This window comes from Callorhinchus milii, unplaced genomic scaffold (assembly GCF_018977255.1).
Source record: "Callorhinchus milii isolate IMCB2004 unplaced genomic scaffold, IMCB_Cmil_1.0 Scaffold8, whole genome shotgun sequence".
Lineage (NCBI taxonomy): Eukaryota > Metazoa > Chordata > Chondrichthyes > Chimaeriformes > Callorhinchidae > Callorhinchus > Callorhinchus milii.
This window is the reverse complement of record NW_024704749.1, coordinates 19,130,238-19,149,560: the sequence shown is the minus strand read 5'-3', so window position 1 is coordinate 19,149,560 and position 19,323 is coordinate 19,130,238. Positions and strand designations below refer to the sequence as shown.

Genomic DNA, 19,323 nt, shown 5'->3' with positions numbered 1-19,323 from the left:
CGGAGGGAAAGATGTGTTTGGTGGTGGGATGGCGCTGGAGGTGGAGGAAATGGTGGAGGATTACCCGTTGAACGTAGAGGCTGGTGGGGTGGAAGGTGAGCACGAGGGGGACCCTATCACGGTTCTGGGAGGAGGGGAAAGGGGTGAGGGCAGAAGTGCGGGAAATAGGACGGATACGGTCGAGAGCCATGTCCACCACGATGGAGTGGGGAGCAGGAAGCAGCACCAACGCAGCCATCAATGTACCAGAAGAAGACTGCGTTGGTGGGGCGTCAGACAGGTGGGCGAGGCGAACGTTTTGGCCCAAACACAGCAACGGAAATCGCCAGGCCCAGTGTGTCTTGAGTTGCTGTCGCCAGTGAAGGGTGGTATATAAATGCAAGTTGTTGTTGTCCGTCCCAGTGAGGAGCCACCACATTGCCACAGTCACCACACTCCCTGTGCGGTTGCGACGGTGAGATCCCAGCACAAAGCACGCTCTCCATCCCTCTCCGTCTCCCATCTCTCCATCGAGAAACTCTCTCTCTTTCTCGTTCTTCTCTTTCTACGTCAAGAAATGTCCTACCCTCCACGCATTCGTTCACTCCCCTCACCCCCATCGCCTCCTCCCTCACCGGTCTGTCTAAACTTGGCCACCATCCCAGAGTGGGGAGTGGGGAGGAGACACAGCTCTGCTAACAGCTCACTGTCCACAGGGTAAACAGCTTTGTGTGTGTGTGTGAGAGAGAGCCAGAGAACAGGATATTCGGGAGGTGGGGCTCTTGTTACCTTATCTTCCCCAAACACAACCAATGGGTTGAGGCTGTGAGGAGGCCTCCCATATAGTTATCCTGTGATGACCGGCCTCTCAGCTCCTGCTCCGAGCCATTGCGTCAGCTTTATTCCCCCTCTCCCTCCACACACACAACACACAACACATCTGCTGCTGGCGCTCCAGATCCCAGCAAAATACACGCTCCAACTCACTCGCTCACTCACTCACCACAAGAACAGGAGAGAGCAAAGCAAAGCAAAGCTCAGAACAACCCACAACTTCATCCCCGGACTGGAGAAGCCCAGTGTCCTGTGTCCTGGCTCCACAGTAAAGCACAGAGCCCACACCGGCCACAGGTAAGAAGAGCGCATTTCGTGTAACGCACCTGGCTGTGTCACACAACCCCCCCCCCCGCTGTCTCACAACGTCCTAGCGCTGTTGCTCAGGGATTTCCCAGGTTTGGAGGAATTCGATCCCTCATTCCCTTTCACCCACAACAGCTGTGAGGCGCTTTGAGACGTCTCAACGACATGATAAGTAAGGCGCTACATCAAATGCAAGGATTATTATTGTTATTATCAGTACCTGTATCCGCAGCCCCTCGTTGGGTCCTGTAAAACGTTCACAGAATCTAACGCTGTCCGGCTCTGCCACTGCCCAGTGTAACCAACTGCTGGAATTTTAAATAACTGTTAAGAGCTCAGGGACCCTCCCCTAATTGAGGGCTCCTCACGCTCGTGTTCAAATCCATTCACTCTCTGTCACCTCCCTACCTCTCCGACCTCCTCACTCCCCAGTCCACCACCCGGCTCCTCTGCTCGACTGGCACCGGCCTCCTGCTCGTCCCTCGCACCCATCGCCCCACCATCGGAGGTCCCGCTTTCAACCGCTACTCCCCGAAACTCTGGAACACTCCCTTAACCCCTCTGCCTTGCACCCCCCCCCCGGCTCAGAGTCAGGCTCCGCCACTGTTAAGCGCTCTGAGATGGTACCCTGCGTGGATGGCGCTATAGTTGTTGCTTCCCATCTCTGTGCGGGAGACACCTCGACGCGGGCTGCCTGGGTTTGGAGAGTTTGTTGTGAGTGTGTGTTTTGGGGGTGGCAGTGTTTTCCTTTCACTTTCCCCGAGGCCACTGACCCGTGAAACAGTGATTCAGACAGGCTTCAGCCGGGTACAGGCGGCTCTGGCTCGATCGCTGGTGCTCACTGTCCGCTTGTTACACACGCGGGCACACACTCGCCACTCCTCTAACTCGCTGCCTGACACACTCGTTAGGCATCACCCACTCACGTTCGCACTGACACACGCCATCCTTGACCTCTACCCTCACTTACTGACACTCATTGCCACGCTCATCCACGCTGACGCGCTAGAGCTGCCGCGTTTGCCTACAAACACACACGGGCAATTGTTCTTCGCGGTGAACGCTATCCCGTGGTCTCTTCGCCTCACCCCCAGCCTCGACTCCTTCAAGGGCCGTCTCAAGGCCCTCCTCTACGCCTGCGCCTTCGGTCACTCTCCTCCTCTCTACCTCCACCGCCTTCCTGATCCCAACCTCCAGCTCGGGACCGACTCTCTGACCGTCCAGCGCCTTGGGACGTCCCCTCCACGATCTGAAAGGCTGTGTGTGAACGTAATCTGTTGTTGTTGTTGTCTCGTGTGTGTGTGTGTAGTGCTAGATCACCATGGCGTACCTGCCTGCGACACTCCGAATATGGACGTTCTGCAAGCGCGCCGAAAGCTTCCTGTCGGGCCGCAGCGGGCGGCGCGTGACCACTGGCCCAGCAACGACCACGGAGAAGAGCGTGCCGTACAGCAAGACCCTGAAACGGGAGAGCACCGCGGAGGACGCCAAAGGGCCCGGCCGACCCCTGCCGGCCAGCGTGGACGCTGTGGTGGTGGGCGGGGGCAGCCTGGGCTGCCAGACCCTCTACCACTTGGCCAAACTGGGGCTGACCAACGTGGTGCTGCTCGAGCGAGACCTGCTGACCGCAGGCACCACCTGGCACACAGCGGGTAAGCACACGGTCAGTGTGTGTCACTCTCAGTGTGTCAGTGTCTGTGTGTGTCTGTGTCTCAGCGTGTGGCTGTGTCTCTCTCAGGGCTGCTGTGGCAGTTACGGCCCAGTGACGTGGAGATCGAGCTGCTGGCCCACACCAAGCGGGTGGTGAGCGAGGAGCTGGAGGTGGAGACGGGTTTAAACACCGGCTGGATCCAGAATGGTGGCCTCTTCATCGCCTCTAACCAACAGCGTCTGGATGAGTATAAACGCCTCATGTCTGTACGTCTGGGGGTGGGTGGGGAGGGGGGGGTTAGCTTGCGGGGAGAGTTGATTGGGGGTAGGGGAGGTTTGTGGGAGGGTCGTTGTGTGTGGCTGAGGCTGGAGGAAAAGGGGGGCGCAGGGGTATCTCTCTCTGTGTGTGACTCTGTCTGTGTGTGACTCTCTCTGTCTGTGTGTGACTCTCTCTGTGTAATTCTCTCTCTGCCTGTGACGTTCTGTCTTCGACGCTCTTTATGTCTGTGTGACCCTCTGTCTGTGTGACCCTCTGTCTGTGTGACACTCTCTCTCTCCGCAGTTGGGGAAGGTTTACGGGATCGAGTCCCACGTGCTGTCGCCGGCAGAGACGAAAACACTTTACCCGCTGATGAACGTGGACGATCTGTACGGGACCCTGTACGTCCCCTCCGATGGCACCATGGACCCGGCCGGCACCTGCTCCACACTGGCTCGGGCCGCAACCGCTCGGGGGGCAACGGTGAGTCCCCACTCACCCAACCACCCACCCACTCACTCACTCACTCACTCACTCACTCACTCACTCACTCACTCACTCACTCACTCACTCACTCACTCACTCACTCACTCACTCACTCACTCACTCACTCACTCACTCACTCACCCCATCCCCACTCGCACCCACACTCTCTGTCTTCTCCACCACGGAGACCTCGGCTGCGTTCAGTTTATGGAGCTGACACACACTGCGAGTGGCGAATGTTGTCAACATGTTAGATAGTGTCTACTAGGAGATGGAGAGGGGGAAGGGGGGGAAAGGGAATGTCGAGGGGCGATGGGGTTGGGGGGGTGGGGGTGACTGACACTCACCGAGTGGGTAGCAGGGAGGTTTGAGCCCAGTTTATTGGATGATGCTGCTTGTGATGTGCCTGCGGTTTTCAGTGTCCGTTCACTGTTTGCTCAGGTGATTGAGAGCTGCCCAGTGACAGGGATTCAGGTGAAGGTGGATGATTTGGGTGTGAGGAGGGTGTGTGGGGTGGAGACACCTTACGGCACAATACAGACTCCGTGTGTGGTGAACTGCGCAGGTGAGTGAGTGAGTGCTCAGACAAACACACTTCCTTCCCATGTAGCTAACATTCTGCGTGAGTGTGGCACAGAGCACAGTCCTGCCTCCCAACAATGTCTCGTTGGGTCCCCAAGCCTTGGCTCTCGCCAACCTGCGCCTAATACTCTCTGCAATTAGTTAAGCAGCATGTCTCCCTCCAGGGACGGAGATTGCATTCCATCCCATTCATTTATCTCTAGAATTTCCATGTGTAGGTGGGATGCGTGGAAATCTCAGCTTGGGTTGGACATTCGTGAGCATGGTGATGGGTTTCCACATGTGTCAGACACCCGGCTGAAATCCCCCACCCCCCAGTTCAGGCAGACGTTAAAAATCCCTCGACACTATTTGAAAAGAAAAGCGAGTTTCTCCCTCCCGATGTCCTGGCCAACAATCCCCCAAATAAAATTGGTCTCTACACTCCTTGGCTATTTGTGGGACATTGTCGTGCGCAAATTGGATGCCAAACCCTGTCTCGAAAATACAGGTTAGGCAATAATAATAATAATAATCCTTGCATTTGATATAGCGCTTTTCACGTCGGGAGGACGTCCCAAAGCGCTTCACAGAACACACTGTAAACTGAATTGACTGTAAATTTGTGGGCGAACGCGGCAGCCAATTGCGCACAGCAATGTCCCGCAAACAGTCGTAGATTGAAAATGCCAATTTTATTTTTGTTTTTGGTTTTTGGAGGGATTGTTATTAGGCTCTGTGTGGAGTAAGGAAACTTGCCCAAGGTTTCGCCCTCTGCCTGGAATTGAACTCAGGTCTCTCGCTTGCAAAGCGAGTGCTCTAACCACTGAGCCACAGGGACTCCACAATAGTTCCTTGTGAAGCACTTTGAGATGTTTTGATGCTGTAGGCGCTGCATCAAATGTGATTATTATTATTATAAGCTGTTGATGAGGAGGTTGTGAAACCTGTAATTCTTCCCACGGGGTCCCTTGTTAACCCTGTATAAGCTGGACATTCAGTGAGCAGCGTGCTGGATAGTCCACATAATCGCACAATCTGGGGTTCCCAAAGCCCTGGCTCTTGCCAACCTGCCTCTAACCTCTCCTGGCGTAGTGACTAGGGTTTCCCCCCACCCCCTCCCAGTACTCCCGTTCCCACACTACCAGGAACCTTGGTTATTGTTCTGCTGGAATAAAGTGAGGGGGCAGATTTTCCTGAAGTATTTCTCGAACCCCAGACGTTTTCAGTCTGCAGTAACAGATGGCGTCCACCAGACAGCAGCGCCACCCAGGCTACAAAAGGACATATTTCCCAACGCTGAGACTTTTCCATTTGGAAAGAAACGAAGACCATTCCAAAAATTCCGCGCCAGCTTATGGCTAATAATGCTAACGCTAATGATGTCGCGAAGAGGTGATAAGGCGCTGCATCAAACGCAAGGATTAAAGCGCTTCGCAGAATATAGTGTAAAGTGAATTTCTGGGCGAAAAGCATTCCGAATGTTCTGGTGCTCACTTGCGCTGCTGTTGTGTTGCCTTCAGGTGTGTGGGCCCAGAAGCTGGGTGCCATGGCTGGGGTCAGTGTGCCTCTCATCGCCATGCATCACGCTTACATAGTGACAGAGCACATCGAGGGAATCCAGGTACGTGGGACTCTGCTGTGTGCAATTGGCTGCCGTGTTTCAGCCATAAAATGCACAGTCAATCCACTTTGCAATATATCCTGTGAAGCGCTTTGAGACGTCTCAACGAGGCGATAAGGCTCTCTATCAGATGCAAGGATTATTATTAGACCCAGGGGAGGCGATGTGAATGTTCATTCGTTTAGCAGTGAGATCGGGAAATGTTTTCATCGCACAGAGCGTGTGAGAGTGCTGGAGAGGTAGAGTGAGGTGGACTGTTAAGGGAGATGGAAAGATATGTGGGAGGTGGAGGGATTAATGAGTGTGGCGAAATGACAGGCGGTAGGGGGTATGGGCGCGTGGGTGGCAGGCGGGGGCTGACAGGGATGACGGGAGGGGTTGGGTGACAGGATGTGTGTGGGTGACGGGCTGGTCTCTGGTGACAGAACATGCCGAATGTGCGAGACCACGATACGTCCATCTACCTGAGGCTCCAGGGCGACGCTCTGTCTGTCGGCGGTTACGAGGCAAACCCCATCTTTTGGGAAGAGGTGAGATCTCAGTCCGAAGGGGGCTCTCTGTGTGTTTGTGTGGCGGGGGGTGAGGGTGGGGGGTGGCGTATGCGGGGGCTTGTGTGTGTGTACGGGGGCAGTGTGTGTGCACGTGTGTGTGTGTGTATATGGGGGTGGTGCACTGTGTGTAGGTGGCGTAGTGGGGGGGGGGGTTACTAAGCTGGTGTGTTGTTTACCTCTCTCCTCTCTGCGTGTCAGGTCTCGGACTCCTTTGCCTTCAGCCTCTTTGACCTGGACTGGGACGTGTTTACGCAGCACATCGAAGGAGCCATCAACCGGGTCCCTGCGTTGGAGACCGCAGGGGTCAAGTCCACTGTGTGTGGCCCAGGTCAGCCCCAGCCCCCGAGGATCACTGGGCTTCCAAATGGGGGTGGGTGGGGGGGAGGCGTTAGTAATAATAATAATAATCCTTGCATTTGATATAACGCCTTATTACATCACTGAGACGTCTCAAAGCGCTTCACAGAATAGACTGTAAAGTGAATTGACTGTATGTTTTGTGGGCAGCCAATTGCGCACAGCAGCGTCCCCACACAGAGCGGTGAAGTGAGTGATTTTGTGCGGATATTGTTGGCGGGTACTTGTTAATAAAGTCAGCATTCGTCCAGAAAATACACAGTCAATCCACTTTACAGTAAAGTATATCCTTTAGTGCTTTAAGACGTAACAACGACGCGATAAGCCGCTATATCACACACAAGGATTATTATTATTATTATCCCTTTTGTCTCATTGATTACTTAATTGATCACCGCAAGTGGGTAACTGTAAGTTGTTGTTAGCTGTCGGCTCTGTCTGTCTGTCTGTCCGCTCCATCACTGACCCCTTTCCTGTCTCTCTTCCAGAGGCCTTCACTGCTGACCACAAGCCACTGATGGGGGAGGCGCCCGAACTGAGAGGCTTCTTCCTGGGCTGTGGCTTCAACAGCGCCGGTGAGGGGCTGGGGGGGGCCGACGAGGGGCTGGGGGGGCCAGTGAGGGACCGGGGGTGGGGGGGGTGGGGGGCAGTGAGAGACCGGTGAGGGGGAGCGGTGCTGGGGGAAGGACGAGGAACTGGGGTTGGTGGGAGGGGGTTGGAATTGGGAAGATCGGGCGATCGAGGACCCTGAGTGGGTGGATGGGGTGTTGCGGGTGGGAGTGTGAACCTCTCTTGTCTCCCCGAGGAATGATGCTGGGCGGAGGCTGTGGGAAGGAGTTGGCTCACTGGATCATTCACGGCTCCCCAGAGAAGGACATGTTTGGATATGACATCAGGTGACACAGCACAACCCCCATCCTCGTCCCCCCACTCCCGCCGGCACTTACACTCCTCCGACCCCCTCCCCCATATCCCCACCCACCCCCACTGTGTTGATTTGCTGTGAACTGGTCTCTGATGCCTTTAACCCATCCTCTCCCAGGAGGTTCCACCACTCACTGACACAAAACAACCGCTGGATCCGGGAGCGAAGTCACGAGTCTTACGCCAAGAATTACTCTGTCGTTTTCCCGCACGATGAGCCGCTGGCAGGCAGGAACATGCGGCAAGACCCTCTGCACCAGGTCAGTGCCTCCACGCCCACCCTCGCTGCAACACATCTGCAGTGCGGTGCGGTTTGGGAGCTGTGGAACTGCGGTGTTGAATGTGTTGTTGATTGCTGCAGGGTTGCAATGGATTGATGCGGTGTTATGGGCTGCGTTGGCAGCTGCATTGCTGCAGGGTTGGGTTGGCGGCTGCATTGCTGCAGAGTTGGGTTGGCGGCTGCGTTGTCGCGTGGTTGTGTGGGAAGCTGTACTGCTGCAGGGCTGTGCTGGCATCTGCATCGCTGCAGGGTTGGGTTGGCGGCCGCACCTCCGCGGGGTTGGGTTGGCGGCTGCATTGTTGCGGGTTGCCCCACGAGCCGCTTTGCCGGCTGATTGAGTTGGGCGCTGCATTGCTGCGGGGTTGTGTTGGGGGCGACAGTGTTGCGGGTTGCGTTGGGAGCTGCATCGCTGCAGTCCCACGTTACTGTAACGTAAAGCTGCTGGATTGATGACAGCAGGGAAGTGAAGCACGAGGAGCCGGTCAGCGACCCCACCGCAGCCTGTGGGTAAATGTGACATGAAGTGAAATTAAACTTTAATTGCGTTTCAAACGTCTCGACTGAAAACAGCTGTGGGGGCGAAGGGGAGGGGGTGGGGGGAGGGGGCGGGGAAGGGAACGACAGCGGGAGGAGAGGGTGGGGGTTATTCTTACTGTGTTTCTGAGCTCTCCCCACTGCAGTATATAAGGTGTGGGGTATTTGAGGGGAGCGGGGTGTGTAAGGGATGTGCTGTGTGGTTGCAGGAGCTGCTGCGGTGTGGCTGCGTGTACCAGGAGCGTCACGGTTGGGAACGGCCCGGCTGGTTTAACACAGACCAGACCGTGCCGGTGAGTAGCAGCGAGAGAGCCACAACAACCCTCCCGCTACCTGATCCGGGTGGGGGGGGGGGCGCGGTCGGGGGGCGCTGGGGGGTGGGGCGCGGTGGAGGGTTTCCAAAGGAAAGCGCAGTCGAAAAGTTAAATATGTGACCCGTTGGGGTTGAATGTGGGGGGGAGCGCGGGCGGGGGGTGGGGGGGGTTCACGTTGGAGTGACTCCAGGATGGAGGTAGAGTGGGGCTGTGGAGGGATTTGAATGTAAATACCCTATTCCTCTCTACCCGCTCTCTTGCCACCCCACTCCATCACACTCCCGCTCCCTCTCTCCCCCGCTCTCTCTCTCTCTCTCTCTCTCTCTCCCCCTGCTCACTCTCCTCCCACTCAGGCCCTCAGTCTCTCCCCCTCCCGCTCTCAGTTCACTCTCGTGTGTGGGGGAGTGAGGAGGCAGCAGGGGGTGGGTGGGGGGGTGGCTGCAGTGGTTGGTGAAACGATGTGTGTCTCAGATTTTAGATTACGATTACTACGGTAATTATGGCTACAGTCAGCACAAGGACTATCAGTACAAACAGCTGCTCAATGCGGAGTACACCTTCAAGTTCCCAGCCCACCACCACAAGGTGAGCATCATTCACCACTGCACCCTCCGCGCCCCCCACCCCCCCACACACACACACACACAAACTGCACGGGACGGGGTGATTGATTGTGGGAGTAGGAGGGAGGCAAGTTGGAGTGACTCCACGATGGAGGTAGAGTGGGGCTGTGGAAGGATTTGGATGTAAATACCTCCACACTGTTTGCCTCCCACTGCATTGCACAGCGACTCAGTTGGAGCACTCTACTCTAATCCCATTCCCCCTGCTCTCTTCCCCCATCATGTCTGCGCTGGTGCCGTAAAACCCTTTTTATGTTTGGGATTTTAAGTGTTCTAATCCCTGATAAACGACGTCACGGACTTGGCTTCAGGACACACTCTCGGCGCCAGACTGAATAACCCGGTGTAAAAATCGTTACCATTTACACAGGCACGTTCTGCACAGAGCTCGGCAGATCAGCCCATCGTGTGCGTGTGTGTGTGTGCGCGTGTGTGCGCATGTGTGTGTGTGTGTAGCGAGAAGATGTTATGTGATGTGACATGACGTGTGCTCTGCGTCACAGGTCGGGGCTGAGTGCCTGAGCTGCCGCGAGGCTGTCGCTGTCTTTGACATGTCGTATTTCGGGAAATTCTACCTGGTCGGACCGGATGCCAAGGCAGCGGCCGATTGGTTGTTTACTGCCGATGTAAGCAAGTCTCTAGGTAATGACTGAGTCTCAATTCGGGGCGGGGGGGAAATGGAGGGGAAATGTGGGGGGAATGGTGGGGGAAATGAGGTTTCTGGGCCTGGGCTTTGCGTGCTGGCTGTAGTGTTTGGGTCTGGGGGTGGGAGGAGTGGGGGGTGGCAAGGAGCCGGGGGTGGGGGATGGTGAGAATGGGGTCTGGGGTTACAGAATGGGGGTTTGGGGCTTTGGGTGAGGTGGGGGGTGATAGTGTGCTGGTGATGCCAGTAACCGGGTTGGTGTGCGTGTGTGTGTCTAGGTTCCACGGTGTACACGTGTATGCTGAACAGCCGGGGCGGCACAGAGTGTGATCTGACTGTCAGCCGCCTCCAGCCCCCGGCACAGCCCTCGGCACTGGCCCCCGCCTTCCAAGGTAATTATCAAGCCACGGAATCGGTCACACACTCAAAGGCATATACTGAGCAGCGAGCAGTGGGAGACAGGACAGAGCCCGCCATTTCAGTGTTGCCCATTAATAACCCAAGTGTCTCCTGCTTGGCTGACCTTCCAGTGGGCGCTGGAAGGGTGGTGGGGGTGGTTAAGCTGGTGGGGGTGGGTACAGTGTGGAGGGCAGGCCTGAGGTGCGGGTGGTCTTAAGTTCAGCAAACCAATGATCGGCAAACGAAATAATAATTCTTGCGTTTCTCACATTATTGAGACGTCTCAAAGCGCTTCCCAGCATATACCGTAAAAAAAGTGTAGTGACTGTATTTTGTGGGCGAAACGCAAACACCCATGGAGTGAGTGACCAATGTATACACAGTCACTATGCTTTAGAGTACATCCTGTGAAGATGTCCTCCCGACGTGATAAGGCGCCACAACAAACGTAAGGATCATTTATTACTATTAAATGACACGTAAACGCAGTATGTGTGGGGCTCAGAGCGGGAGCGAGAGGCCCACTTCCCCTGGCGAGGCCTGTTTAAGGACTTGAGAGCCAGGGCCTCATGAGCAGAACAGGTAATAGATGGGTCCGGGCGGCGGAGAAGGTCAGACTGAAAAGTGATTTGATTTGATTGTGTTAAGGCAGAAAGACGGCCTCCGTTATCAGCCGGTGATGGACTGGCTGGGCTTACGCTAACTCGATTGAGCTGCCTCTCGCCTGGAAGGCCTAAGGCCACTGCGCAGTTAATGGGCTGGCTTTCACTTTTTCATCTCTTAAAGATCCATTAGCCCCCAGTAATCTGGTTACACCGACATTGAGAGACTGAGTAACACGGTGACAGGCCCCTGCGCGGTCCTCACTTTGTCCTGGCGAGACGGCGAGGGAGTCTGGCACCCTGGCTCAGTGGTATCTCTCTCACCTCCCGAGTCAGATGGTTGTGAGTTCAAGCCCAGCATCAGGACTTGGAATCACATAGTCTAAGCTGACGCTCCAATGCGATGCTGGGGACGCACTGCACTGTCGGAGGTGCCGTCCTTCGGATGAGATGTTAAACCGAGGTTCCCGTCTGCCTGTTCAGGTGGACGTTAAAAGATCCCGTGGCGCTGTTCGAAAATAGAAGGGCGTCTCTCTCTCTCTCTCTCCTGACGTCCTGGCCAACAATCCACTAAATAAAATTGGTCGCTCACTCGTTGTTTGTGGGACGTTGATGCGCGCAAACTGGCTGCCGGTTTCACCCACAAAAATACACAGTCACTCCACTTTACAGTGCATCCTGTGAAGAGCTTTGAGATGTCTCGATGACGCGATAAGGTGCTATATTAAATGCGAGGATTATTATTATTATTTTGTTTGCCTATCATCGATTTGCTGAACCTTAAGACTACCCATAGCCCGAGCCTGGCCCCCAAATGAGGTTAGCTGAGACAGGAGACACGATAATTGACGACATGATAAGGCGCTATATCAAATGCGAGGATTATTTTTCTGGCGTCTTTGATCTGTGCAGGTGATGGGTATTACCTGGCAGTGGGAGGGGCAGTGGCCCAGCACAGCTGGTCGCACATTACCAGTGTTCTGCAGGACAGAGGGTATAACTGCCGGCTGATTGACTTCTCCGAGGAGCTGGGCATGATCAGCATCCAGGGACCCAAGAGGTAAGAGGCCTTCATCACAGGGCACAGAGCATGGGAGAAACGCCCAGCAGCCTGACTCTGCACATCAGTTAATGTTCACCCCCACCCCCCACCATCCCCCATGGCTGTTAATGTCTGTAGCCCATCACACCCCAGTCCTCGCCAGGCTCCACTGGCTCCCTATCACAGAATGGATCGATTTCAAGATCCTCTCACTCGTCTATAAATCCCTTCATGTCCTGGAACCTCCCTACCTCTCCAACCTGCTTAAACCCCACCCCACCCCAGTCCACCACCCACCGCCTCCACTCCGCTGGCTCCAGCTTCCTCCTTGTCACTCATCCCCTCCGCTCCACCAACGACGGCCATGCTTTCAACCTGAAACTCTGGAACTCTCTCCCTCAATCCCTCTGCCTTGCCCCCTCCTACACCCATTTTCAGATCAAGTCTGAAGACCTTCCTCTTCTATAGTGCTTAGGATCACCTCCACCCTCTCCAACACCCCCCCCCCAGCTCAGGATCAGGCTCCACCACTGTTAAGCGCCCCGAGACGCTGCTCCATGTGACGGGCTCTGTATAAATGCAAGTTGTTGTTGTGGCAAGTTGTGGCCGCAGATTGACTGGGGCACAGTTTGCCTGCGAAACACACAGTCACTGCACTGTGCAGCACGGTGAGGCGAGGGCCTGTGGTGAGGGAGAGTGAGGGCAGAAAGAGGAGGCTTCTGGCTCTGACCGCCTGCTCTGATTGACAGCCGGGAGCTGCTGCAGGAGGTGCTCGACACTGATCTCAGCAACGAGGCCTTTCCCTTCTCAACACACCAGCTTGTCAAAGCCGCCGGGCACATGGTGAGTGACACACGGTGACACATGGTGAGTGACCGTCTGTCTGGGCAGTCGGTCAGGACCCACTTTGTGAAAACACTAGCAAACTGACCTTGCACCGTCACACAGTGAGTCAGCCCGACCCTGTATCTCTACACTGGGAAACTCACTGTGAGCAAACTCAACATCGTTCTTTGGGCTGATATCACACTGTGGGTGATTGTGTATCTGTGTCAGTGAGAGCGTGTGAGTGAGAGAGTGTGTAAGTGTGTGTGTGTGTGTGTGTGGGTGTGCTCGTGAATAAATGAGTGTTTGTGAATGAGTATGTGAGACTGTGTCTGTGTGTGAGTGAGCGTATGTGAGAATTTGTGAGCGTGTGTGTGAGCGAGCCTGTGTGTGGGTGAGCGAGCCTGTGTGTGGGTGAGCGAGCCTGTGTGTGAGTGAGCGAGCCTGTGTGTGGGTGAGCGAGCCTGTGTGTGGGTGTGTGCGAGCATTTGTGAGTGTGATGAGTGAGTAATGGTGCTGTGTCTCCCCCAGGTGCGAGCTATGAGGCTGTCCTTTGTGGGGGAACTGGGTTGGGAGTTGCACATTCCCCGGGAAGCCTGCGTACCGGTGTACCGCGCAGTGATGGAGGCGGGCGCCAAGCACGGCATCGTGAACGCTGGTTACAGGGCCATCGACTCCCTCAGCATAGAGAAAGGTAAGACTGTGAGTGAGCGAGTGAGCGAGTGAGTGAGCGAGTATGAAAGTGTGAGGCTTCCTGTCCCTACATACAGCCAGCAGCCTGCACTGAAAGGCATGCGGCCACCAGACACCATCTGATAGTGTCTGTCTGTGTGTCCGTCCCAGTGAATGAGAGTGTCTGTGTGTGAGTATGTGAGTGTATGTGCCTGTACGTGTGTGTATTTGTCTGCGGGCGAGTATGTGAGTGTATATGTGCATGTGAGTGTACGTGTTTGTGTGTGAGTCTGTGAGTATATGTGAAAGAGTCTGTGAGATTGTATGTGAGATGTGTGTGAGTCTATATTAAAATATATATGTGTGTGTGTGTGTGTGTGTGATAAGGTGTCTATGGGGGTGAGTGTGAGGCCGGTTGGGGAGAGTGGGCAGTAATGGGCTGTGCTGTGTGGGGGGCAGTGGCGGGCTGCGCTGTGTGGGGTGTAGTGACCGGCTGTGCTGTGTGGGGGTCAGTGACGGGCTGTGCTGTGTGGGGGGCAGTGACGGGCTGTGCTGTGTGGGGGTCAATGACAGGCTGTGCTGTGTGGGGGTCAGTGACGGGCTGTGCTGTGTGGGGGTCAGTGACAGGCTGTGCTGTGTGGGGGTCAGTGGCGGACTGGGCTGTACGGGGGTCAGTGGCGAGCTGTGCTGTGTGGGGGGCAGTGACGGGCTGTGCTGTGTGGGGGGCAGTGACGGGCTGTGCTGTGTGGGGGTCAGTGGCGGGCTGTGCTGTGTGGGGGTCAGTGGCGGGCTGTGCTGTGTGGGGGGCAGTGACGGGCTGTGCTGTGTGGGGTCAGTGGCGGGCTGTGCTGTGTGGGGGGCAGTGACGGGCTGTGCTGTGTGGGGGTCAGTGACAGGCTGTGCTGTGTGGGGGTCAGTGGCGGACTGGGCTGTGTGGGGGTCAGTGGCGGGCTGTGCTGTGTGGGGGGCAGTGACAGGCTGTGCTGTGTGGGGGTCAGTGGCGGACTGGGCTGTACGGGGGTCAGTGGCGGGCTGTGCTGTGTGGGGGGCAGTGACGGGCTGTGCTGGGTTACAGGGTACCGACACTGGCACGCTGACCTTCGCTCTGACGATACGCCGCTGGAGGCAGGGCTGGCCTTCACCTGTAAACTGAAGTCCCCGACGCCGTTCCTGGGCCGCGAGGCGCTACAGAGGCAGCGAGAGTCGGGGCTGTACAAGCGGCTTGTGTGCTTCACCATCGACGAGTGAGTATGGGGGATCAAGTGGGGGGGGGGGGTTACTGGGTGGGGGAGGGGACTGGGCAACGGGAGGATCTGGGTAGGGTTTGGGGGGGCGGCGGGGGGGGGGTCTATAACTGCAGGACCACCCGACCACAGCAGGGCTTTGTAGGAAGGGCCCTGTGGGGCAGAGCAGTGCAGGGATGGGGCAGTGGAGTGGGGCAAAGTGGGGGCAGGGCGGGGCAATGTGGGGGGTTGGGGCAGTATGGGGGCGAGGTTGGGGCAGTGTGGAGGCAGGTTTGGGGCAAAGTGGGGGCCGGGCCAGTGTGGGGGTGTTGGGATTTCCGGTCCCAAGGTTCAAATAATGACCCGACAATCCAATTAAGGTGTAATAGAGATTTATCAATCAAAGTAACACATACAAAACTAGTAAAATAATACTGCCACGACAAGTAACAGAACATATACTACCAGTTTTGGAGCAGTCAGTCAGTTGCGATGGTTTCAGCACACCTTCTCTGGTGTGGCTGTCCTCTTTGTCCTGCTGGATCTGCTGCCTTATTTGCCTAAAGTCAGGATAGTTACACTTTTTTCCACCTAAGGATCTTCCCCCCTTCTTCTCCAGTCAAGCATCTTAGAACGTACACAACGTACTCGACCCTTGCACATCTTTGCACCCATATCTTCTAGATAAGCAGACCCTTTTGAGGCAAAGCAGCTTGCTCATTATCAACACAGGACATCGTGCTTTTCCCTTCCAAGGCCGGAGCCTGTCTCTGTCTGGTAGAAACATTTAACGTGATCAGCATATGTTCACAGAATACTGAGCAGCTTTACTTAGGTGAGCTCATGGAATGAGCCCAATTTCTTGGGCCCTTCTTGAAGCTTGTTCTATGCCTTCTCTCACCATCACAACTGACTGACCGTTGGCTTTTCAGAACCAGGATGGTTTATTCTGCCAATTCCTAAAATGTTAGTAAAACAGTTTCTTTCTCCCCTGTTTCCTACCGCCATGCATATATGGGTATTGATATACACACTATTAATTCTTCTATTGCTCTTTTTACAAACTATATTAAAATCAACCTTTTCTAACGGGCGGGGCAGTATGGGGGCAGGGTTGGGGCAGTGTGGGGTTGGGGCAGTGTGGGATTGGGGCAGTGTGGGGTTGGGGCAGTGCGGGGTTGAGGCCAGGGCTAACCTGACTGTGGCATGGGGTAACCTGTCGGGACCGGTTGTGCAGGAAGGTGCCGATGTTCGGGCTGGAGGGAATCTGGAGGAACGGCCAGGCTGTGGGTCACCTCCGCAGGGCAGACTTCGCCTTCGCTCTGGATAAGACGCTGGGTTACGGATACATCAGCAACCCTCAGTGTGGAGTGGTGAGTCCAGCCCCAACCCCACACTCTCCCCGCTCTCACTGCCCCACCCCACACTCTCCCCGCTCTCACTGCCCCACCCCACACTCCTGCACTGCACCCATGTGTGTGAGTGTGTGCAGGAGTGAATGTGTGTGTATGTGTGTGTGTGTGCAGGGTGGGGGGGAATATGTGGGGGGAGTTGGGAGTGTGTGCAGCCTCTCGTAACCCCCCACCCCCTCCACACACTATGCTTTCTCTCCAGGTGACGCCTGACTATGTTCGGAGTGGGGAATACTCTTTGGAGAGGATGGGGGTCCGGTACCCGGCACAAGCCCATCTCAAGTCTCCCTTCGACCCCAGCAACAAGCGAGTGAAGGGGATTTACTGAGGCTGAGCAGGAAGCCATCCTGGCCTGTTCCTGCTCCGGGATCCGGAATCCGGGAATGCCAGAAGCAGCTAAAGTCCGGATGTTTAATTAGGTTTAATTCCAACCCTCCCTCCTGGTTTTGTGTAGAGTTAAGGTTAGGGTTAGGGACTCGCCAATAGCTGGGACTGGGAATGGGGTCCCAATAGCTGGGACTGGGAATGGGGTGCTGATTTCCGTCTCTCCCACTCAGGACCAGGGAGCGACTCAATGTTTACACCAAATCAGGTGCTGATTTCATGGGAACTCTGTCTTTAATGAGACGTCAGAGAGTCCATGCCCCTAAATCCCTCTCCAGCCTCGGGTTTGGACACAATCATCTGTAATTTGTTCATTCAGAAATGGAAGATCTTTATATAATAACGGGTCAGTCTGTCAATAACAAATTGTATTTATCTAACCTTTCATATAGGGAGGACGTCCCAAGCCGCTGAAGTAGGGTTATAACCTATACAATGTCTTGTGTGTTACGTGATGTGTTACCGTGAGGCTGGTGCAGGTGAATGCCGGGTCGTGGGATATAACATTGTTTGTTACAAGGTCTGGTGCAGGGGCTGCATGTAATTTCATTGCAAGTTACTCGGCGTCTTACAGGACTGCATGTAATGCCAATGCGCTAGGTTTGGTGTTAGAAAGGTCCATTTTGTTGTTACTGTGTTTTACGTTGGGTGTTACAGGGTTACAAGTCGTGCCATTGTGTGTTATGCCATGTGTAATGGTACGTCACAGGTCTGTATTATGTCAAGTGTATGTATTATATATAGTATGTATGTATCATACATGTATGTATGACCCTCCTCTTCTCTCAAGACTGAAGAGCTCAGCAATTATCTAATCGCTGCTCATAGATCATTCCCCTTAACACTGGAGAACAGCCTCGTTGCTCTCCTCTGCACCACCTCTAGGCCTGGGCAGCCCCCTTGACCAGAGCTGTGTGCAGTATTCAATGTGCGGCCTGACCAGAGCTGTACAGGTTGAATTTGACGTCTAGGGATCTTTATCCAACTGATTAAGCAATGTAGCCCAGCATCCTGCGTGCCCTCACAATGTTTTGACATAATGAGCGACGAGTCGGTTAACACCCCGAGATCTCTTCCAGAATCCCCCTTGAATCCTAGAAAGTACAGTACAAGAGGCCAGTCAACCATTCTGTCTGTGCTGGAGCTCGCTCCACACTGGAGCTCTCCACTCTAATCCCAATCCCTGCTGCTTCCCCATTGTGTCTTTGCTGGGGGTCGCTCCCCACTGGAGCTCTCTACTCTAATCCCATTCCCTGCTGTTTCCCCATTGTGTCTTTGCTGGGGGTCGCTCCCCACTGGAGCTCTCTACTCTAATCCCATTCCCTGCTGTTTCCCCATTGTGTCTTTGCTGGGGGTCGCTCCACACTGGAGCTCTTGGCTCTAATCTTATTTTCTGTTCCCTGTTTTTAAATGTCAGTATATCCAACTTCCCTTTAAACACGGTGTTAGCCTCAGATCTGGTGCCTTTTGTGATAACGGATTCCATGCACTAACAATGCTTGCATGTCTTCCATCCCCCGCCTTCCACCCTCCTGATAATCCTCAATTTCCATCCTCTTGGCACTGATTCGAAACAAGGCACTTTCAGATATTATTCTGAACTCTTTAACAGAAACAAAAAGCAGCAGGAAGGGATTGGAGTGTGGCGAGCCTCCCACACAATGATCATTAATAAGCGGAGAAGCTAATAATAATAATGATGCTCATAGCTACAGTGTCCCATAGCTAATAAATAGTGGTTAGAGCACTTGCCTCGCAAGATTGAGCACCTGGATTTGATTCTCGGGCTGGACAAAACCTTAGGCAAGTTTCCTTACTCCACACGCAGTAAGTAGGAACCCGGTTGTTTGTTGATTGGCGGATTGCTTTCTGAGAGTAATAATCTCTTCAAAAAAAAGTGGTCACTCAATCCACGACTCTTTGTGGGATATTGCTGCATACAATTGACTGCCGTGGTTTTTTTTTGGGGGGGGGGATTTCTTAGCCAGGACACCGGGAGAGAGAAACTTCCTTCTCTTTTCGAATAGCGCCGTGGAATCTTTAACGTCCACCTGAACGAGGAGATGTTACCTAAGTTTAACGTCTCATCCAAAGGCAGACATGACCAACAATGCAGGGCTCCCCTCCCCAGCACTGCATTGGGGCGTTAACTTAGACTATGTGATTCCAAATTCTGACGTGGGGGCTTGAACCCATGATCTTCTGACTCTTGAGGCGAGAGTGCTACCACCACGCCAAGCTGACACATAATCAGCCTCATCACAGCCAATCTCCACTGTCCCCTCTCTCCATGGCTGAGGCTGTTCTGTCGTGACCAGGCTGGATATGTTACTCCACGCAGATCACCTACTGCCTCTTGCAGTCACTGTCCTGACACACTGCTCTGTGAGGAGCTCTGCTCCATGAGGTTTGAGGTCCTCCCAACGTGAAAGGCGCTATACAAGTGTAATCTTCTTGTTGTTATCAGGGATCCTGGAATCTTAGCAGGTCAGACTCACGCAGACTCCTGGTGCGGAGAAAGTCAGTGGTCAGAGACCAGACACTGTGTGTTACATGCCTCCTCTGGGTCCCATGTCACAGTGGTGTGTCACACACGCCTCCTCTGACTATGGATTGACTACACATTCCCTTTTGAATGGCAGCCCAAACCAAACCAGTGTTATAAAACACCCGGTAATGTGATAAACACCCAGTGATGTAATAAACACCCATTAATGTAATAAACCCTGCTTTTAACTACAATAATATTGTGATTTTATTTATTCCATGTTCCAGGCAATGTCTGGCAGTGTATGTGTATGTGTAACTGGCTCAGTGAATGCGTGTGTATACCTGGTTG

At 54.5% G+C, this 19,323-nt stretch overlaps 1 protein-coding gene across 1 annotated transcript; it reads left to right on the top strand.

The window, feature by feature from the left end:
• The first annotated feature begins 767 nt into the window (after positions 1-767).
• On the top strand, positions 768-19,226 carry sardh (sarcosine dehydrogenase). The gene is made up of 21 exons (XM_042337598.1): positions 768-1,110; positions 2,429-2,771; positions 2,858-3,036; positions 3,332-3,511; positions 3,956-4,079; positions 5,599-5,699; positions 6,125-6,229; positions 6,449-6,578; positions 7,096-7,182; positions 7,413-7,503; positions 7,650-7,791; positions 8,555-8,638; positions 9,131-9,244; positions 9,786-9,924; positions 10,204-10,317; positions 11,839-11,986; positions 12,718-12,811; positions 13,325-13,487; positions 14,541-14,709; positions 15,926-16,061; positions 16,303-19,226. Exons 2-21 carry the CDS (start codon positions 2,441-2,443, stop codon positions 16,426-16,428), a joined length of 2,757 nt encoding a protein of 918 aa, XP_042193532.1. The 5' UTR covers positions 768-1,110; positions 2,429-2,440; the 3' UTR covers positions 16,429-19,226.
• The last annotated feature ends 97 nt before the right edge of the window (positions 19,227-19,323 follow it).

Coding starts and splice junctions, on each gene's coding strand:
- sardh (XM_042337598.1), top strand. CDS start 2,441: ATGGCGTACCTGCCTGCGACACTCCGAATATGGACGTTCTGCAAGCGC. Junction 3,037..3,331: donor AGTATAAACGCCTCATGTCT/GTACGTCTGGGG, acceptor CTCTCTCCGCAG/TTGGGGAAGGTTTACGGGAT. Junction 8,639..9,130: donor ACACAGACCAGACCGTGCCG/GTGAGTAGCAGC, acceptor TGTGTGTCTCAG/ATTTTAGATTACGATTACTA.